The following is a 22,619-nucleotide window of genomic DNA, read 5'->3' as shown; positions in this document are numbered from 1 at the left end:
GCACCTCTGTTAAAGTGCGCAACAAGAGTATGTCAAAATAACAGTTCCTCCCATCCCTGCAGCAACCCAACAAAGAGCTACCTGGGAAGGGATAGAAGCACAGACGATTGTGCCCCTACATGCACATTTTGGGTACTGCTTTTATCAAGGTTATTACTCATGTGGTTTCGAAGGAAGAGACAAATTGACACTGTCGACTTATCTTTAACCCACTCTATCTTAGTATGACTTATTCTTATAGAAGTCTCCCTATGCTTCTACTCTCAGTGCTACTTCTCCCCTATATGGGGCAGAGAACTTTCGATGTAAAATCGTCTATCTATTTTTGTGACGTGAAAAATATAAAACCATATTTTGGGGAAAAAAACATATATAAATATAATATTTAATTATATAATATTATTGTTATAAATATATCAATAGAATTATAAATAAATAAATTAACATATATATATATATATAAGAAATAAAGAATAATATGGGATAAAATAATATCAATGTTATTAAAAAGCAAATTAGGAATCAATGTATTGTAGTGTTTAACTTTTTTGAGATTAGTTCCTTCAATTAGTTCATGATTTGAATATTGTTTCATTTCTAATTACCCTCTTTTGTACTCTTTAACTTTTTTGAGATTATTCATTTCTCTTAGTAAGCACAAAAAATTGCACAAAAAGTATTTATGTCATTTTTTAAAAATAATGGGGCTAGAAACACCATATGGGTATATTTAGTACTATTGATACATTTAGGATTACTAAGATATTTGCTCCCATAGGCAAAGATACCAATACACTATGAGGGTAAACCCTACACCTTCAAACCTCACTCCTTTTCATGTAAAAGGTGTCGGATTGCTAATTTATGCTTTGTTAATTAGCTATAAAGTAGTGTTGATTTCCTTCTCAAAACATGAGTCGAGATAATTGAACCTTGGGGCCTCCCATATTAACTAAAGGTTCTGTTGAGTACCAATTAACAATTCAAGGCTAGCTGGTCAATGTTGATGAAAAATCTCTAGTGAATCCTTCTCTACCCATTGTGTACCTTGATCTCTTTTGTTAACAAATCCTCCTCTATATAAAAAATTTTGGGGTCCTAATAATCCTTTTGATGTAGGGTTGTTGTGTCTAGAGGGTTGGGAGGTAGAATTGATATCAATTGTTCATTGTCAAATTGGTGAGTGTTGTTGGAGACAACTCTCTAGTGTATAGAAAGCTATCGTTGCTTTATCAATGATCATCACCTACTAGCTTATAACATTTCAAGGCCTAGGATCATCAATGGTCTTAAAATTTGAATTTGCTCTAGCTAGATTTTGAGTTTTGGGGGTTCATTTGAGGTTAGAACATTGATTTAGGACCGCTTTGGACCTAAGACAACCTTGATCTAACAATTTTGGCTTTTGAGCCCTAGTTCCCAAGTTGTTTCATGCACAATTATAACACTCCAAGATTAAGGGATCACCACTGTCTAGCCCCATGTTTTGAACCGACTAATCATGGATATAAACATTTGTTTTGTGCGATTTGTATTGAGGCAATGTCAATTAGAGGATTTAATGAATCAGTAACAAGCATAGTATTGGGGTCATTTAAGATGAAACTTGCACAAACAATGAGCGAGCATAATACTAGAGAGGTACATGGGCTAGGAATTAATGTGAAAGGTAGTTTTGCTACTTTCTATGTTCCTTGATTAGATTTGCAAGCAAAATAATGGGAACTATGCTACTGATTAGGCAAATACACCTATCCATGTTCTTATGAGTGGAGGTTCATGGTTTCATGAATCCTCGACTAGGAATACCTAAAGGAAAACATGAATAACTATAATTACTCTAATTGAGATTGGATGACGAGTAGGGAATTGCTTGGATGTTCTAGGAATTTATTTACCATCCTCAGTATATTGCCATTGATATTCACCTTTAGACTTCCATGACATTTCCAAAAAGCTTATCTATGCCTTTGTTATGGAATTTTCAAGACATTTGTAAAGGAGATAACAACTGTAGACTAGCATTGAAGCATATCTTCCCTAGAATGAAGTTGACCATACAGTCTCTTTTTAACTTTCATTGATGTTATATGAGGGGATTCTACATGAATGCCCTCACTTTTAGCTATATACTAACTCACCAATTGATCAATAATTTAGCTGTTGGAATAGCTATGCCTAGCTTGGGGTAGTTCAATTTTGTTGGAGGTAACACCCACAAATATGGGCTTACAGTGGGATTCCACTCATCCGTACATGTAGTCTTGTATGCCCAATGTTTTGCAAGTTAAATCCTAGCACAAAGAGTTAAAAGCCTTGGCCTACATAGATCCTATACCCATGCATCATCCAGCTTGCTAGGCAATTTTGATATTATTTTCCTTGGATAATTTTCATTAGGTGCTACAAGTGATTGATCAAAAGGAACTCATGGAGGATCCAAAATCAAACAAGACATTGGTAATGTAGCTAGCATTCAATAATTTAGTACTGACTTCTTTCACTGGGGAGGAGAACCCAGGATTGGCAAAAATACAAAATTTTCCATGGTTGTAAATACCCTTGAATACTACATGGGGGAGGACATTCAAGCAATGTTGGATTTTGAGACTAAGTCACCAAGGATCATGAAAAGGCTTTTTCCAACCTATCAATTGAGCCCTTTGCAAGATCCTTTATCCTGAATAATCTTGGTTTCAGATGCTTCTCCTCGACTCAGTTGAATGACTACATAATAGGGCCAATGTAGTTTTAGCAATTTTGAGGGTGTCGTTCAAGAAATAAAGGTCAAGATAGTGTTATATTTCACTCCTTCAAGTATTTGTGATTAGGGACGCTGAGGGACATTTTTACAATAGCAAAGGAACTGAGGTTTAAATTTAAGAAAGAAAGATACCAATGTGAGATTGGTATTCCTTCAGATTTAGAAAATTTAGATGCTTTTTTTTATAACTCTATATGCTTTAGGATGGTTCCCATCACCAATTGGAGTATTTAGAAGTTGTAAAGGATGGATAATGCAAAGCGATGGAATGGTTAAATATATTGATGATATTTGGTGTATGAAGTTGTAGAGGCTTATAGTTCTAGACGTTACACCTCCTTCTTACACCTACTTATTTGTTTCTTGACACATTAATAGTGATGCTACATTAGTATATATCTCAAACACTTGTCCATTTGATTGAGCTAGAAGATTATGTTGTCAAGAGGGTTGATGGCAATGGTTTGCTAAATGACCATACATGTCACATTAGAACCAATGGGGATGGCCTTGATTGTCATCAGGAGGAAGTCTCTATCCAAATTGGACATTTTGGACATTGATGTCCATGGGAACTATCATCTCAACTATAGATTTTTGATTTGGTGATAAGTCACCATCAATGTGTTCATATTATCTGTCAAGAATGTTGGCCTAAATGTGTTGGGCAATTTGTATGGCATCGTGAAAGTTTCAAGGTCCCTGATCTAGTTCTACATGAGATGCCTTAAATTGGAAGAAGTTTCATTTTTTAGTCATGTAAGATTCTCCTAAGTAGAAATTGATTCATTTTCATAGAAAATTGAGTAACTAGCTTATTTGTTGTTACCTTGAGAGTTGTAATTATTGTAAGGCAGCTTGTGTCAATTTAATTCGTGTAAAGTTTTCCCAAAAGTTTTGGATTAGTTGTTGGTCATGTAGGATAGACTGATCTTGTCTAATTGTATTAGGTTGCTAAGAGTAGTAGGTAGAAGCAACCCCATTTAACATCATTTGCACTTCATGACTTTTCAAATTATTGTCCCACGGATGATGTTGAAATGGTTGAGGTGGGTGATTACATCATTTAATAGTAATTATAGGATTACATGCAAAGATCATGTCAAGTTTCATGATGAGAAATTTTGTTTTGTGAGCACAGACATCATTTTGCAAAAGCTAGGATAGGACTATACTGACAATGTGGAGTAGTTGATTGCTTGATGTGTGTTCTACTTGAATTACTTCTGTCATGGAATTGTGGCGATGAACGATGTGACATTGTATGATCCAGTGTTTCCACAAGTTTTAACTAACTATGTGGTGTGCCTAAGACTACACGATGCCAACAAGAAGACAAACTCCAAATTAATAAAAGGCCTCCTCTAACTTGATGCAAGAAATTGGTTTATTTAAGCTTTCTAGGCCTTTCTCGTGCTAACTTTGGAGGTCATTTACATTTCTTCATGATGTAGGGTGGACTCACACCACAATATCAAGAATGGTAATATTAAATTTGCTAGCCTATTTATCATTGGCAATCTTTTTAATATAAAGCTTGCTTATTCCTTACTTTATTAAAATTTCATGGCAAGCATTTCCACACATTCTCGCCATGTGATATGTGTTAAAAAACATACATATCTAATATTAGGTTAGGTTGGCTCTTATTGCCTTATATTGAGGCTCTTTTTGAAGGTGGTAAAAGCATGCCTTCATGTGTAAAATGGAGCTTGATCCAGTCCGAGAATAATATAACCTTGTCTTTTAGTTGTGACACATTTAGCCCTGATAGACATTTTTGAGACTTGTCCTCTAGAATAGGTCTTGTAAGCTCTAATATTTATCATTAGGGCTGGTTCAGGTCTTGTTTCATAGAGGATATACCAAGGCTCCCTTCTTGGAGATATGCCTCCTAATGCCTCATTTATTATGCCCCTAAGGTGGTCTTACGAAAAAGCTTTTTGAGAGGATTGTTGTAGGGGGTATTGTAAACTTTGCTTCAATAATGAAGTGGGGACAATTTAGCCTTGAAGGCAACAAACATTTTACACAAAAGTAGAGTTCACAGAAAAAGCATTTGTAGTGGGGTCTGGGATTCATGGCCCATGTGAGCTTTATTGTTTGTGATAGAAGATCTGAAAAATGCTCATAAGAATAGGAATGGGGCCCTTTCAATGCCAATGTGCTCATACTTGATGAGGTGGTAGCTCATACTCTTGGCAGTTCATTACATCTTGCAAAGACTTGCATGTCTCTAACATCATGGGAATTGGGCTATTATGTATGTGCACAACAATGGGGGCAAATATTGAACCTAAGAGACCAACTTCTAAAGGTCAAGTCCACCTATTTCCACTACAAGGAGAAATGGATAATATCATCACCACAAAATATTTTATTGAATGGAAATGGAGACCAAGAGAAAGGGCCACCATCTCATTTATTATGGTAAGTTTCCCACTAGGTTATTTCGTGACTTGTATTGGTAAAAGTATATTTTACATCTTACAAATGCTCTACAAGTAATAATCTCTTAGTCAACCCGAGGATCCAACACTCAGTTTGCTTTCGTAGTTTTGGGAATGTTAATGTCATTTTTATCATGACTCTTATTAGATAATGGAAAATTTAATGTCATGACATGAATATGCAATCCCCCCCCCCCTCCACACACACACACACACACACACACACACACACACACACATATTGAGAGAGAGAGAGAGAGAGAGAGAGAGAGAGAGAGAGAGAGAGAGAGACTAGGACAAGGGGTGACGAAAGATCTTATATATACATATGATTGTAGATTCTAAAGTAATATACATGTAGAGAGGCTAAATTAGATTAAGTACCTACCTTGGAGGGAGATGAGTAGTCTTAGTGGTTGTCATTTATTCATAAGGACCACATGCAATTTAATTAAGGATAACGTGTAGGATGTCCTTATTAATGGAATCTAAAATTTCAACAAAGATGGGAAATAAAATGAATGTAAGGAACGAGAGCCAAATATAACTATTACTTTGAGGACCTCAAAGTATTAGATAGATATACATATGAAATAAAACTTCTTTGAGAGGCTTCCATCCGAATGAGTTGCAAAGAGAGGTACCTTAGATTTGTGCACCTAAAGAACAAAGAATGTTTTTAAAAGAAATAAACACTCACACACCCACTCACTTACTCATTTTTTGAGGGTGCCATGGCATCGCTTGCTCTTGATGTTAACAAAGGACGAAGTCGTCAGAATTTCTAACATCCCTCGATAGTTTAATGGGGTCAATCTGTTTTCGTCTTTGTGCTTTGTGAACGCCAGACTTGACCTTACTTGGGGTGCCTTGCCATAATGTGTATTGAAGTTCGGTTGGCCACGAGAAGCAACATGGCAACACCCTACAAATTTTGTGGCCAAAGTAGGTGGTTGGAGGGTACTCGAAACTCTGAAGGGAATGGTAAAGAGCATCCGGTACGTGTGGGAGGGAAAGTTAGGGCTTGGCACACGCGCGCAACCCCACACACACAGAGTGCACACGTTCTGTGGCGCTTGAGCACCTGAGGTTTTGACCCATCCGCGTCTTGTTGTTGATCTACTTTGTGCTGCTTCGTGTGATTTACCGCCTTTCCTCTCCCATTTTGCCCCCTTCTTCCAGCCCTCGCTCCCCCCTCCTCGCTGTATGCCCTTCCCCCCCCTCCTCTCCCCCTCTATGGCTGCCTTGGCTGACTTCGACCGGCGGCCTGAGAAGCGTTCCAGAGTCTTCCTCGATGAATCGGTTGTTAGACGGGACGAGGTTGGTTCCTTGCAGCCTCTCTCGTCTTTTTAATTTTTGTTTGGCTCTTCTCTCGCAGGATCAGGGGCAGATTTGTCGCGTTTGGTCCGTCTGCAGTTAGCTTGGCTAGCCCTAGCAGGAAAGACTTTCTCACGGCAAGGTTTGGTCGACCAAGTCATTTTAATCGAGGCTACCGTGGCCTCGGGAGGGAATATAGAAAAAGGCTTTGAGTGGGACAATGGCTAGGGTTTTAGTGGTTAAAAGTTTCAAGGGTGATAACATAAAAGAATATGTTTGACGGTGGGACGTGGATCGCCGGCTGTGTGTAGGCCCAGCCTGTTGCCTATAGTGGGCAGAACGAGCATGAAAGGGGGGGCGATGCTGCTGGAGCAGGGTCAGGCCCTGCTCCCCTCTATCCCTATATGAATGGAGCTGCCCGGGGTCAATCCCCTCCTTGGCGGGACGATGACAAAGATGGGCACTACATATTTGAGCTTGGAGAAAATATTACGTCTCGCTGTAATGCCACTTGCTAATCCTAGTAGTTCGGCATGATGTCGGTAGCTGATTTGAATTCTTTATCCTGCAGTGTTTTGTGGGTTAACGTTGTAACGATAAGTGATTTTGTTGGCTTAAGATTTAAGCTTTTCCTTGGTTTGCTCGATGTATCGACGAAAATGTTCCATTGTCCGTCGAGTTATACCATTGGAAGTTTTTTGGAAAGCATAGGGTCTCTGTCTGGTGTTGCTTCCGTTTTGCATTGAAAGTGTGCGTGCACTAGAGCATCACAAGTTTCATTCTCTGACCTTGAATTCTCGTTGTTGTGTCTTTTGTACATGGCTCCTGCAGACAAAATTCTCAGCAAGATGGGGGAAGGTACGCTACTTTCTGTTTTAGACTCAAGGCCATCTGTTCCCTCCTTTGTTCCTTCGGTCAAATTTCTTTGAATGGAATACATAAATTTCTACATTATCTGCGCTGACAGAGAAATTGGGCATTAATTTAAAAGACACTCTTGGAGTTTGCTTCATTGGCTGGTTAATAATCTTGGTTTGGACTCGTGTTTTCTTGGGCTGCTTTGTTCTTGTCCTCATAGCTAGAGGAGAGCAGTTTGGTTTGTTTCATGAGAGTGAGGGCTTTAGATTCAGTTAATTCATGGAGTAAGTGACAAGGATAGGCCTGGAATTTCCCAGGTGTTGTAGTGGTGTTGCATGATTCGAGTCTTCTACACAAGTATAACCTCTTCTAATTTATTAGTGTTTTTTATTAAATGATTGAAATTACTGAGCGCCTTGCAATCATATTCAAAGGGCAACTGTTCAGAACAGTAGGTGCAAGAGTTCTTAACTGGGATACCTAAGTAATGTTTGCAACTGTTCAGAACAGTAGGCGCAAGGGTTCGCTTAACTGGGATACCTAAATAACGTTTGACTGGCTGACTTGTAAGATCTGCATTGCAAGTGATAGTATGGTACATCAAATTCTATCCCAGGGATGAAATGATTACTGTGGAGTCCTGCAGGGACATTTGGCAGAGTATTGGAATGTTGGGATCGTGAGGAGCAGGAATATGTAGCTATTAAAGTCATTCGAAATGTTCAGAAGTATCGTGATGCTGCTATGATTGAAATAGATGTGCTGCGTGTGCTTGCCAAGCACGACAAAACTGGCTCACGGTCTGTCTACCGCATTTATGTTGTGAGACAGTCTGTGTTAACTCACCTTGTATATCCTCTTCATGTAATTAAAGCTTCTTTGTACTCACACAAGCTTTTTGTGTATGTTATGGCAAAAGCAGGGGCTGTGTTCGGCTGAAATGTTGGTTTGACTATCGAAGTCACATATGCATTGTAAGATGGAATATGTCAAGCCCTCGTTTGATAGGTTTTGGGATTGTGTTCTTTTGCAGTAAATTAACAATTGGGTTGTCTTGTGATGCATCAGGTTTGTGAGAGGCTTGGGCCAAGCTTGTATGATTTTCTACGTAAAAATAGTTACAGGCCCTTTCATGTTGATCTAGTTCGTGATTTTGGCCGCCAGCTTTTGGAGTCAGTTGCATGTATGTCTTTCTCTTTTTGGTATCTTTGTGCTACTTCTTCTATTTGTGCTACTTCGTCTAGTATTTTTTGTCTATTGCATGGGAATAGTTTTTGTAATGTAGGCTGCCAACAATTGTCACTGTGCTTGTAGATATGCATGAGCTTACTCTGATACACACAGATCTTAAGCCTGAAAACATTCTGCTCGTCTCCTCAGATTACATCAAGCTACCTGATTACAAGGTATGATGACAATTTACCCTTAATTCGTCCTTGCTCTATTTGTGAATTGGCCTTTTACAAGTCCTGTAAATGCTCTTTAATTAACAAAAGTGGCTGCAGGTAGCAAAGCAGAAACAGAACCTTGGAATTGTTTCCTTGTCTATATTGATAATTGTTGAATTTGTAATTTGCTTTGATTCTTTTGGGACTATGCACTATGTTGTACAATGTAAGTCTTCTGTAATGTTTTATTGGTAATAAAAATTGACTTAGCTAGTCCTTGTTTTTACTCAAGTGTGCACAGCCAGGAAAACATTTCACACGCTTGCCCAAATCTAGCGAGATCAAGCTTATTGATTTTGGCAGTGCAACCTTTGAAAGTAGACACCATTGTTCAATCGTCTCAACAAGGCACTACAGGGCTCCTGAAGTTATACTTGGTGAGTTACGCTGTTGGAAAGGGTATTCAGTATTATGCTTGCCGAGAAGCTTTTAATGATACCCTGTTCTGGTGTTCTTAACAGGTCTTGGATGGAGTTATCCTTGTGACATGTGGAGCATTGGATGCATTCTTGTGGAATTGTGCTCGGTAATACATTACACATTACTCAATAGTATTATCTGGAAACACTAGATTTCATTTTTGTTACTTTGCTCATCACAATCTTTTTTTGCCTCGATGTGCACGTGTAATGTTGCAGGGTGAGGCTCTCTTTCAAACACATGAAAATCTGGAGCATCTTGCAATGATGGAGCGGGTGTTAGGGCCTATTCCTCAACATATGTTAAAGAGGGTCGAGTAAGTCCCCCAATTTTCTGCTTGTGATCTTCTGTTCCTGGTGCCAATTTTGTTGTCATCTGGTGTGTCTTCCAGTTAATAAATCGCAAGGCATGTATGTGAAATCCCCGCTCGTTGGGTTTGCTGCCTCAGTATGCATAAGACATTTTATGATCCAAAGACCGAGCTTTCACCTGTGATGATAGGCCTGTCGTTCTGATGCAAGAATGTTGGTGCTTTACTGTGTCTGTAGTCGAAGGGCTGAAAAGTACTTCAGACATCGGAGGGAACTGGACTGGCCGGAGGGTGCTACCTCGAGAGAGAGCATAAGGGCTGTGAGAAGATTGCCCCGTCTGCGTGTAAGACTTCAGATATGGACTCTCTTGTTTTTCTGTGGTTTGTTGCTCTCTTGAGCAGCATTCAAGATAACTAGTATCGACTGTCTTGCAGAATCTCATAATGCAATATGTAGATCATTCGGCTGGAGCTTTAACCGATTTGCTTCAAGGGCTTCTAAAATTCGATCCTTCTGAGCGTCTGACAGCCAAAGAGGCCTTGAGACATCCATTTTTTAATGATCACAGATAATGTAAATTAGAGAATATTTATGCAAGGTCTGCTTTGGCCACTTGTACACTAAAATACCACTCCAGCGGGTACGTGTCTGCCAGGGGAATTCTTTGAAACTTAATGCAATGTTTTCTGCGTATGCAGAAGACAATTGAGGCCATGGGGTGTATTAAAGAATGAAGAGCTTTCATGGTTGTGGGCATTTTGTCCGACTGGACAGGTGAAGATTTTGTCTCAGGGAGTTCTAAAACCTGGTGGTGGTTTCCCCTTTGTACAGATTCACAGATTCTTACAAACATGTACCAAGTGCAATCATTTCAATTGCAGCTGTAGTAAATCTTAAATCAGAAGGTGCTGGAATTACGGTTTTCAAGACCTGCACTCCTTACACATGTGCTATTGTTGCAAGGCAATTTTTTTGACAGCCATTATTGTCCGTTTCTGATCTTGCAGTAGAAAGATAAGGCTTGCTCTTCCCGAGATGAAGTGCTGATATTCTGATCTGCTGAGACTTGATTATCACGTGGAGTGGGCAGTAGCATAGGCATTTGTCGGGGGTTTGCTTGGTCATATTGATCATTATTGGAGTTGTACTTTATTGCAAAGCGTGTCTCCATAGAAATATTTAACTATCGCATAGAAATTGAAAATAGCTGTGATTGAATATAAAAAAGAATAATAACCCCTTGGCAGAGCTAGTCAGTGGCAGTTTCTAATAGTCCAATAATGTTGGTTTTTGAATAGTATTCCAGAATCTTGGATCTAACTACTCATCTGCCCTTGAACAATTAGAATGTAATTTAAAACCAAACCAATTTTGTCTAAATCAAGCCAACAGTCTTCTAGACTCTAAATCTTTCAACGATGTCTAAACTCAGACAAAAGATAGATTTTACACTCTAGACATTGAAACAGACACAAGCTTGTGATTATTCATTATCACAGCCAAGTGAGTACAAGTATCCGGGAGCACCGCCTTCAAGTTGGTTATGTCAAAGGAAAACAATTGTCAAGATGTTTGGATGATTAATTTGCAGCACTTGTGATGGAAGTCCATGCATATGAAAGTCCGAATAATTTGCGATGTGTGTGTGTGTGTGTGTGTGTGTGTGTGTGTGTGAGAGAGAGAGAGAGAGAGAGATATTAAACCAAAATGGAAGGGGGACACTAAGCAAGAAAATGTGGGACTCTTTTACAAAAGTGGGGTGTGAGAGAGAGAGAGAGAGAACCAAAATGGAAGGGGGCCACTCAGCAAGAAAATGAGGGACTCTTTTACAGAAGCGTAACTATAGTGCTGCTTGGAAGGTACCTTTTTTTCTTAGGTAGAATGGTGCTAAAATAATGAAATTTTTTTATTAAGAAGTGCCAAAACTTGCTATGATGTAAAAATCTCTAGATCAAATTGCAGATCTCAGATTGATAAGAGAGGCAATTCTCAATTGCAGCAATAGTAATTTTTGAGGATTTTGGCAAATCTCAATTGGGCTTGAAGCATGCAAGTCCCTAACAAACTAATCCCAACTGTTCTAGAAATCCACGAGTATAGAAATGTCCTTGTAACAATTACAATTTCAGGATAAGGAAGAAACAGCAATAGAATCTGGCATAGTGAATTTGGAGAAATGCAAGGTAGATTGGACAAGCATGTTGAAAAGAGTGCCTTGAACATGCATAGTGATGATTTTGTTTACACTAGAAGCCACAAATCAAATGACAGTTCTCTACTAGTTAGGGTCCCCAAGCTGTTGGATAGCTTTCAAAGCTTGAGTCAAATTATAATTAATAGTCAATTCATGTGGGCAAACTCGTCTTATATTCATAGCCTTGGACCAAGAAAGTCATGGAGGTGATCGAAGGAGTGATGGGGGAGTGATGGGGAATTCGATCCTCGACCCCAAAGACAAATTTGATTAGGGAAATTCTTTTGCATTCAAGTGAAAGAACTTTCCTTCATTATTTGGAGTCAACCACGATCGAGGCGGCCTCCTTTTTCCCCCCAAGCTCTTTTGTTTACTTAGCAAACCTTGTGGGAGAGAATTCGAGTGGGAAAAAGTTTGACCCAATTGCAACTCTCACCACCCAAAAAGGGATTAGTCCCCTCACTCATTACAAGCTACCATTTCTAGAGGAGCTAGAGCAATATTGCCTACAGGTGCTACCTCCATTGTGCTTGTAGTGCCAATGGTTATTCCAGCGGCAATGCTACCTGTGCCAAGAGATTTGGTATTCCCTTTTTTGGATTTCCATGGTTACCCGAAGGACACCTTGAGTTGCATCTCAAGGAACTCGAGTACTTGTATGTAGTGAGGGCTATTGTGAAAGATGTGCACAAGATGGTTTATGTAGCACAACCACTTAAAGACCAGACTTGAACATGATTTTGTGGCTCAGTACTTGACTAGCACGATTTCAAAGATCAATTTGTAGCCAAGTTTGGGGCAACGATAACTGTTCAAGGGGGGTTCAAGGGTTTTCAAGTGACGTAAGTTTCCTTTATTTAGGATTGAGTCCACCATGATCTCCCTTGTCCCCCCCTTAAGCTCTTGTTGACTTAGAAAATCTTGTGGGAGAGAATTAGAGTGGCAAAAGAAAGGCACATATTAAAGTCTTGAAGCCCTCCACCCTAAATACAACTCCCACCACCAAAAAGGGGGTTAGTCCCCTCGTTCGTTCCACCTTGCTTAAGATGTCAAGCTAAATTACATGGCAAAACAATCCACCCTTCCATGGAGTAGATGATTCCAAAGATATTTGTTGGTCTCTTGCTCTAAAGAATATTATTAGATGTATGGAAAATGTACTCTTACAACTTACATAGGATGCATGAAATGTGAAACTACACCGTGAGCAACAAGGCCTTGATTTGAATCGTCTATATGAACTATTTTGACCTTATATGAACAAATTTGATCTTGGCTCTCTACAATGATTATAATTTAACTATTGTGTTTAATTTATTTGATGCAATGTGAACTTAACAACCATGAGTACAATTGATTACAATCAAAACATCTCCAAATGATATTATTTTTGAAGAACGGTTTCTGGCAAACTTGATGTTTGAATATGCTCGGGTTTTTGGGATCCATTGCTTTTTGTTAGTTCTTTGATAGACAATGATATATATTTTTTGAAGAACGGTTGCTAGCTAACTTGATGTTTGAAGCTTGCTCGGGTTTTTGGGATTGAGATAAGAAGCAACTTTCTTGTTCCAAGCATTCTTTTTTAGTTGTTTTTGAGGAAGAGGAGCTTGGATCTTTGAGAGGGAAGAGCTTGGTCCAAGTACTTTTTTCTAGTTATTCCTATGGAAGAGGAGCTTGGATCTTTGATAAAAGTGATGGAGTACTTCAACCTTCTTGTTCCTTTTGTTAAATCATTTTCCTTGAGATGCAAGGTAAAGCTAGGGAATGAGACAAACTATCCTGGTACCCCCTAATTGAACAAGGGGTTGTCCTCTTTCATGTTTTCATCCCCAGTTGACTAAAGCTATTTAGATTATGACACTTGTACCACCAATGGACGTTCTTATCATTCACAAAAAATGGAGCTGTGCCACTGGGGCCTATTATCTTGATGAATGTTGGAAGAATCCTTGGAAGTTATTTGATTTAGCATGGAACAAAAGGTACAGACCAAAGAAGGATTGTTGTTCATTGGCAACACAATGGAAAGGTTGGTGGCCAAGAATGTAGTGCTAGTGGCAAGACTATGGGCATAGAGGCCAAGAGAAGAGATTGCTAGGCAAGGCATTAAAGTGCACCTATGGCTCAGAAGGTGAGGAGAGACAGCTCTAGTCAATAGTGAAACAACGGGGCAACAATTGTGGCTCAATGGTACAATAGTCTAGACTCTATGGGCAGATCTATCCTTTGTAGCTTCATCCGACCTCAATCCTTGAGCTTGAATACGCCTCTCTTCTTCTTCGTCTAATATGTGTAGATCTATCCTTTGTAGCTTCATGTGACCTCAATCTTGGAGCTTGGATAGACCTCTCTTGGGCTCAGTAAGCCATACAAGTTTGTAGGAGCCTCCAATAGTTTTGAGGCAATTGAGAAGACCTTGGATCACCATGGATGGACTTAGGGTAAGTATTCAAATGGCCTTATATGTAGAGTCAAAATGCAATGATAGAAGTTGAAAAACTATGTAATTAATGAAATGATGGCAGTATCTGCTTGGAAAGACATTCCACGATGCCCTCCCACTCCCCCCCCCCTGCCCACACAATTTGACTCTTCTTCTCACCAACTCATAAAGAACTCGCAATTCTTCACAAAATCAATCAAAGGACATGCTATCACTCTCTTTTCTTTCTATTTCTCATAGAAACTCTCACAATGTCACTCTTCTTCTCAAAATTGCTATCACTCAAAATGACATAGTTGGAGAGATGTATAGCTTTGCTTCAATTAGAACATAGAGAAGAATAGCTCTACACAATAACAAAATAAAGCAACCACAATGCCTCAAGTAAAGGGTTTGAAATTTACATAAGATGAAGGAACACCATAAACTCTAACACCATATTAGAAGATGGGAGAAAGGGGAGTAAACAACACATCATTACTAGTTATACATTACTGTTGAAATGAAGACAAGGAGAATATATACACCTTAGTGGATAAGGATTGCCCCCTTCCATCCAAAGAAGCAATTTCAAACTACACTGTGTAGGTTCAGACTACATGAAATATTTTCAAAGTAGTTTGAAACTAGAAGGTTGATGCCAACATTGCACAACCTCTTGCATGCATGCCTTGTCTAGAAAGATGAAAGTAGTTTGTAACTAGTAGGTCATCATTTGGAGCAGTCGATTCTAATGGTGTAGATTTACATAGGAAGGAAGAGGAGTGCTCAAGCACTTATATACCACAAAGCACTCGAAGTGTGGATGTTGAAACTTGAGGGTCTTGGATTGCAATAGGAGACCTTCTATAATCAAATTGAATTCATAGTGTGAAAAATTCAGTATTGAATCATATTGACTGTAATCATATTAAATTCATAGAGTCTGCAAAATAAGATTGTATTGGCTTGTTCAAACTATGGTCTTTTCAATTGTTTCTTAAATGGAGTCTCAATCATTCTTGATGTAAAGAATGTGAGGTTTTAAATGGGATTTTTGAATTATTGTATGCAAATCTCTCTCTCTCTCTCTCTCTCTCTCTCTCTCTCTCTCTCTCTCTCTCATATCTCATATCTCATCTCTCTCTCTCTCTCTTTGCCCCCTAAATTCAACTGTTTTAGGGAGTTTTTGGTATGAGAAAAACTCCAAACAGCTTGTTTTCTAATTATTTTTTGGTATGACTGGTTCATTGTATATAAAACTAAACCAAATCAAGTGTGTTCAAGGGGTATATTATAAATCCCTTATCTATGATTGTGACTTAAAAAAAAAGGTCCCTTTTTCCATACAAACATATAACTTATTTCGAAAGTCCATTAAATAAAACCCTTATGTAATTATATTTCTATAAAATTCCATCCGAAATAGTGAATTTTAATTGTACCTTCAGTTGAGTCACATATATTTTAGTGAACCCCTCAAGCTTTTGGGGATCTCTTGAGAAAATGCCTTGAATGTTGCCATTTTAAATGTAACAATGTTCTGTCTATGCGCCTCCTCGAGGTAAGGGTTGGGAAGTTAATTCATGAATTTGGGAGGGGATTAAGTTTCCTAGCCAATCTAGTACCGCCAATAAATATTTTATTGAATTTTAAGGCTCTCCCCAATGACTTCAACAAGTTGGATTTTTTCATGAACTTCTGTCATGGGAAGTTTTCTTGTATTGATAGCTTGACACCACAGACACCATAGCAAATCCGTGAGGTAGATAGCTTTTAATTTATGCATCGAATATTGGACCATGCAATAAGGTAAAGAGAGCCAACACTCCTAAAAGAGTCGAGCAATATTGTTGGAGCATATGGGGCAGGAGGTCATTTAGTCATCTGAAGGGGAGCTAAATCAAAACTAAAGCAAAGAGAGAAATGTCGAGGAGGAGGAGGGAATGATTAAGAAGGTGACAAAGTTTTTGGTTGAGGAGAAGCATAATTTATTGCACATCTAAGGCAATTATGAGGTAGATCAAATAAAATCATCACAGATACAAGCTGATGGAGTTTTTGGTTGAGGAAAAGAAAAATTTTAATGCACATCTAAGACAATAATGAGGCAGATCAAATAAAATCATCCCCTCAAGGTTTTCCTATTACCTCTTAGAAATCCAACTTTAGACTCTTCTACTATAAAAGAAGGACCCCTCATAGAACAATTACAAACTACATACCTTGCAGCTTCGAAATGTTAAGTTTACACAAGAGCTTTTGAAAACCAACACATTTTTTAAATTTTTAGTTACATTTGAACCCCAAACTTGTAGTTTAAATGTTGTGGGTTTCTTGTATCCATAAAGCTAAAAGCTATGTGTGAAGCACTGTTCATGGAAAACCTTAAAAATATATACAATGAACTTGTAACATTTTCATTTTCACCTCTAAACAATATTTTCTCAATTTTGTAGATTCTCCAAAATTAGAGGCAATTTTCTGAACGAAAACGTTCGTGAAATCTGTCAGTGCCCCATTATCTATGATCTATAATGAATCGTGGAAATTATCTATAACCTATAATGAATGGTGGAAGCTTGGAAATTATATATGATCTAATAGGGGGCTATGAGGACGAGATAAAGTGGAAGAAGTGCATGAGGAACGTTGCACGTACGTGGGTAACAAGTGTTACATAACCCGATTTCAAAGGGAAATTGAAACGATAAAAGTTTTGAGAACTCAAAATTGGAGGGGCCCGACCCACGTACTTTTCTCCACAACAAGATAGATCATGCCCATTGCTTACAAATGCAGATCACGTTCTCCGCACCATCGAGCACGGCCTCAGCGCACGCTTTGCTCACTGTCGCCGACATGGGCACATGGACGCGCCAATCCGAGCCCTCTAGCTTGTGGGGATTTTATTGTTTTGTTAGATTTAGGTCGGGAAGAGATGTACAGCTACGCGAGCTCGAGACAGAGGGCGCATGAGAGGTTGAATGGAGAGTTCCCAGCACTGCAAGAGGGAGTAGTTGCTACCGCTTAGGCTGGCAGGCGAGCTCGAGCGACACAACGTGTGTGACGCGCTTTTCTTCAAAGACGGAGATACAAGAGCAAAATCAGGAGAGGAAGCGAGCATTCTTTGCACAAGGGAGAGAGAAAGAGAGAGAGCAGGGCTAACTATTTGATATTTGGGTTTTCGGAGTGGTGCGCTTGATTGCGATGATGAAAGAACTTTGAGGGAATGCCGTTCTTTGGAGTTCTAATAAGGGGCAGGAACGACAAGAACAGAGAGAGAGAGAGAGAGAGATTCGCATGTGGTACATTAACTTGGAGTTGCAGTGGAGCAAGGCACGGGCGACAGAGAATTGCTTTACAGCAGCAGCAAGCCAGAGAGAGAGAGAGAGAGAGAGAGAGAGAGAGAGAGAGCGAGGATGCCAAGAGCACCGCTGTGATCAACAATGATATAGCTATAGGCTGTATGGAGATGTTGGTTGGTGCACGTTGAGCGCAATCGTGGAGAAGAATCGTCGTAGGGCAACGTGAAGACATACCACGCTTTCCGTGCACCTCTGCAAAACAGATACCACGCTTTACATGCACATCCAAATTTCCAATCCCACTTTGACGATTTGAGATTCGTGAAGAAGCTCAACGCAAACTAAACGCTCCGATCGACGCCCACTCCTCCATCATGTACGTCAAAGGTCTTAGCTCCTTGTACAAGTTCCTTGGTAGCGTCTGCCTCGCAAGCCTCCTCCTCCTCCTCGTTTACTCGGAATTCGTTCAGCTCTTCACCTCCTCCGTCCATTCCTCCTTCTCCCACTTCTTCCAATACCCCTCCTGCAATCAGCTCTCATCCAATGATTCCTCCCTGTCCTTCCCTCCTCCTCCCCCCCCTACTCTCCCTTGCAACTGCTCTAACTCCTCCTCCAACGCTGCCTCCCCCCCCTGCCCCTCCGTTGTAGTGCAACAACAAGTGCAGATTGTCCAGCCCGCCCCTCAGCAATGGCACGCACAAAAATACTGGCACTCGCCCAATACCTTCCCCCTATGCACCATGGATGCCTGTTTCAACTTCTCTCGCTGTCAAAACATGACGGAGCTGCTCCTTTACGCCTATGATCTCGAGCCACTCTTGTATTTCAAGGAGCTTCAATCCTCTCCTTGGCATACAACCGACCCCAATAAGGCCTGCTTGTTCATCGTCAACCAGAAATCGCATTTCGATGGCCATAACAGACCTCATCCCGACACACTGCCTTATTGGAATGGGGGACTGAACCATGTTATTGTCAACTTCGCAGACAAGTGGTCACTGACGAGCCCACCTCCTCATACGATTGGAAATGCCTCTATCCTAAGCTCTGATCTGCACGAGACTACATACCGCGCTGGTTTCGACATTTCCATTCCCTTACCGGGTAAGCATCACATGCGCCATCTCCAGAGCTTGAAGCCTTCCGAAAGAAAGTATTTTGTGACTTTCAAAGGTTTGAGATACTTGGGTGAAACGGACGGTAGCTTCAGGAGTGATCCGGCGTTGAAAGGGATGCATAACGGGAAGGATGCGATTGTTGTGGTATCCTGCAAGCAGGTGACCAACGACCACATCAGAAAGGACAATCCGGAATATGGTAAAGGTTGTGATGAAGATGAGGAATTATACTCCAAATACGATTTTGCAGATCTCATGAACTCTACATTTTGCCTAACTCCTGCTGGACGGTCTCCATCGTCATACCGCATGATCGAGGTTTTGAGCGGGGGTGCTATACCTGTTCTCATTTGTGACAATTATGTCAAACCCTTCGATACAATTATTCAATGGCACCAATGTCTGCTGCAATTCCCCACTTCGGAGATAAGCCGGATATTGCCTGCGCTTCGAGCGTTGCCTAAGGAGGAAGTGGAACGCCGACAGAAGTACTGCGTTTTCGTATACAACAAGTATCTGAAGGACGACCGCACTCTCTTCAGATCTGTAATCAAGTCGCTGAAGCTGAGGTTTTACGGCGTGTTTCCAGATTTCAATGAGCCGTTGAACGCCACTTCTTTGGGCAAGAGAAGGCTGCGATGACAGTTCTCTAGAATCGAGGTTGGATTCCAGATCCGGCCGATGCTCCAACCTTGTCCTTCCTGACACCTGTTGCGCTTGCCAAAGCAGTACAAAAGCCACAAACGATTCATCCGACTGAAAAAAAGTTAACCTGTTTCTCCTCGAAGAGGATCATGGGCATTCTTTCATGCCAACAAAGGATAAAAACCGCAAAGACAGCTCTTCCTTGCCATTTCTCTGGTACGTAATTTTTGGCCAATTCAATTAAGCGAACTTATAGGTGTCTGCTACAGCTCGGCGAGTCACATTTTTAGATCGTTCATCTGGCTTCTGCATCTGTGCAAGAGTGCTCCTTCACCTGATAAGATTTCCGCGCCCGAACGTACGCGCTGAATGCCTCTAATTTTCAATAGCCTAAGAAAAACTAAAATTACGTTTTCTGGATAAAATTTGCACCTTTTTTGCTGAAGCCCATGTCCTTACCTTCATAAAATAGACAATATCTTGAATGTGTATGTACTTATTGCTCAGTACTCATGGTATATCAAGCAATGATGTGTTTTTAGGGAGCTACTTCATATATATCAAAGTGAAAAGTTGTAAAAACTTCTTGCATTATTTTTGGGGAATCGCTTTCTCAACCCCATGTCAGACATTAGGAAAAAAGGGAGCTCATTTTGGGGCCCTTTAGGGTTTGGAAAAATAGGCTCTTGACCAATCAGAAGAGCCAACGTAACATTGGAAAAATACCAAAAAACATGTAAAAATATGAAATAAGTAATATTCAAAATTCTTATTCTTTTATTATGTCTGATGTACGTGATCTTCAAAAGATAATTTTCTGTGTCGAATTTGGTGATTCTGACATTGCTAACGCATCCGGAGCAGGCCAAAACCCTCAAATCGACCCTGGAGACACTGAAAACCGATGCTCGGAGGCTCGAAAAAGGGCAAAAATGCTCGAAAAGGGGGATTTCCTCAAAAATTCGATTTGGCCAGCTGGACAATCCCTGGAATTGAAATTAAATTTAAGAAAATTAGGTCTTACGCTCGACGGCATTCTGTGTTACAATAGAAATGGGTCGAATTCATAGATCATTTCCAGGGGACTGAAAATCTTCTTGGACTTGAAATCTTTCTTGCTCATCAAATCTCCCTCACTGAGGGAGATCCAAGCGAGATTGACAGATAACAAGGAAAATTAGGTCTTGCAATTGACGGCATTCTAAATTACAATAGAAATGGGTCGAATTCATAGATTCTTTTAAGGGGATTGTAGAGGGAGACTTTGATGAGTGAGAAAGATTTCAAGTCCAAGGAAGTTTTTCAGTCCCCTCGAATGGATCTATGAATTCGACCCTCGACCCATTTCTATTGTTATCTATCAATCTCGTGCAAATCTCCCTCAGTGAGGGAGATTTGATGAGCGGGAAAGATTTCAAGTCCAAGAAGATTTTCAGTCCCCTGGAAAGGATCTATGAATTCGACCCATTTCTATTGTAACATAGAATGCCGTCGAGCGCAAGACCTAATTTTCTTGGATTTGATTTCAATTCCAGGGATTGTCCAGCTAGCCAAATCACATTTTTGAGCAAATCCCCCTTTTCGGGAATTTTTGCCCTTTTTCGGGCCTCCAGGTGTTGGATTTCGGTGTCTCTAGGGTCGATTTGGGGGTTTTGGCCCACTCCAGACATGCTGGCAATGTCAAAATCACCAAATTCAGCGTAGACAATCAAGGATCATATATATGCATTTAATGTGAAGCCTGCATACTAGATTGACATTTTTGCAGTAAGTATCTGTATTTTATGGCATTTCCCATATTTTGAGTGCAACAAAAATAGGTGAATAGTGAATTTCTTAGAGGGCCCCAAAATGAGTTCCCTTCAAGACCATAAGAGAGAGACAATGCTGACATCTTCTTGTCATTAAGCAGAATCCAATGGCTAGAAAGAGAGATAGAATTACTAGCTGCCCTCCCATACAACTGACATGACAAAACAAATTACAAGAGAGGAAGCAATCAACGCACCCATGTCCACCCTCAAGTTTGTAATCTAAGATTGATGGGAGAAAAAATGCCAAATGTCCACGTTGATTGAAGATGGACCACCAAGTTAGCTCTCACAACTCCGAAGAATACCAAAGGTATTTATAGAAACTCACACAGTAATAAATACTCCCAATATACCTAGCTTTATCATAACCTCCATTTGTAGATTGAGGTGATAGGTGACTGAATTAGAGTTTCCTCCTATTCGGCTCTTCTCTTCACTTTCCTTTACAATCATCAGATTAGGTATTTACCACAACCTTATCTCTATACTCCTCAAGTATTTTGACCGAGTTTTGACCTCTAGTTATAGCTAAAACTTTCTTTTGTTATGCCAAGCTAACACTGGTATAGACCTCTTTTATATAATGTCTTTGGTTGCAACATTATAGGCGAGATTGACCAAGGCTCTTATAACATTCAAGCACTATCACTGAGAGTGCACTCAACGGAAGCAAGAACGGAAGAGGGAGAGAGAGAAACAGAGAGCCACACAAGTTTTGGTGGGTGCAGAACACCCTAATCTTCTTTTTCATTCATTTATACATGTGTTTGAGTATTGTACATAACTGGGGTAAAGGCATAGTGACCTTTAACCCCCACAACCTCCCACTTAAAGGACAATGTGCCTTTAAGGGAGAATAACTAGTGAGCATACTATCCAATGCCCATCAATACATGACAATACTCAAACCACTGACTAGGTAGACATTTCATCAGCATATTTGCAGGGTTATCGTCTGTATGAACCTTGACAAGCTCTATGCGCTTGTCCTCAAGTACCTCCCTGATGAAATGGTACCTGACCTCAATGTGTTTGGTCTCCCACTAGCCGATCAAGCCATATAGCCTCCTTGCAACCCTCTGTGGTTGCAACATACTCAGCCTCTGTGGTAGACAAAGCAACGCACTTCTGTGCACGAGACATCCACGACACTGCACCACCTGCAAAGGTGAACACATAACCTGAAGTGGATCTCCTACTATCCACATGCCCTGCATAGTCTGAATCTGTGTACCCAAGTACATGCATGTCTCTTCTACCAAAGAAGATGCACATCTCCTTGGTACCCTTCATGTACCTCATGATGCACTTAACTGCCTCCCAATGCCTCTTTCCTGGATTAGCCATATACTGGCTAATAACTCCCACTACAAATGCAATGTCTGGTCTAGTAGCTATCATAGCATACATAAGACTCCCAACAACTGATGCATAAGGAACCTTGGCCATCATGGCCCTTTCCTCATCTGATTCGGGACTATCTATATGACTCAGTTTTACATATGGAGGTAATGGAGTACTCACTACCTTTCCCCCCTCCGTATTGA

The 22,619-nt window shown here is 40.1% G+C and overlaps 2 protein-coding genes across 2 annotated transcripts; both read left to right on the top strand.

Moving 5' to 3' along the window:
• The first annotated feature begins 6,315 nt into the window (after positions 1-6,315).
• Positions 6,316-10,791, top strand: LOC147891377 (serine/threonine-protein kinase AFC2-like). The gene is made up of 12 exons (XM_087389485.1): positions 6,316-6,534; positions 6,843-7,032; positions 7,363-7,389; positions 8,036-8,189; positions 8,312-8,363; positions 8,458-8,572; positions 8,704-8,795; positions 9,070-9,214; positions 9,299-9,363; positions 9,476-9,573; positions 9,806-9,911; positions 10,003-10,791. The coding sequence occupies exons 1-12, from the start codon at positions 6,421-6,423 to the stop codon at positions 10,138-10,140; spliced, it is 1,296 nt and encodes a 431-aa protein (XP_087245611.1). The 5' UTR covers positions 6,316-6,420; the 3' UTR covers positions 10,141-10,791.
• A 7,343-nt stretch (positions 10,792-18,134) lies between these two features.
• Positions 18,135-19,795, top strand: LOC147891376 (uncharacterized). The gene has a single exon (XM_087389486.1). It carries the CDS (start codon positions 18,236-18,238, stop codon positions 19,253-19,255), a length of 1,020 nt encoding a protein of 339 aa, XP_087245612.1. The 5' UTR covers positions 18,135-18,235; the 3' UTR covers positions 19,256-19,795.
• Positions 19,796-22,619: the final 2,824 nt, after the last annotated feature.

This window comes from Dipteris shenzhenensis, chromosome 18 (assembly GCF_047967505.1).
Source record: "Dipteris shenzhenensis isolate YYH24624 ecotype China chromosome 18, Dip_SZ_1.0, whole genome shotgun sequence".
In the NCBI taxonomy this organism is placed as follows: Eukaryota; Viridiplantae; Streptophyta; class Polypodiopsida; order Gleicheniales; family Dipteridaceae; genus Dipteris; species Dipteris shenzhenensis.
The sequence above is the reverse complement of the archived record's forward strand: the minus strand, read 5'-3'. Positions and strand labels throughout refer to the sequence as shown.

Excerpts from the sequence above, each read along its gene's own strand:
- LOC147891377 (XM_087389485.1), top strand. The coding sequence starts at position 6,421 with ATGCCCTTCCCCCCCCTCCTCTCCCCCTCTATGGCTGCCTTGGCTGAC. Across the intron at positions 8,573-8,703 it reads GCTTTTGGAGTCAGTTGCAT|ATATGCATGAGCTTACTCTG; the intron begins GTATGTCTTTCT and ends CTGTGCTTGTAG. Across the intron at positions 9,912-10,002 it reads GAAGATTGCCCCGTCTGCGT|AATCTCATAATGCAATATGT; the intron begins GTAAGACTTCAG and ends ACTGTCTTGCAG.
- LOC147891376 (XM_087389486.1), top strand. The coding sequence starts at position 18,236 with ATGGATGCCTGTTTCAACTTCTCTCGCTGTCAAAACATGACGGAGCTG.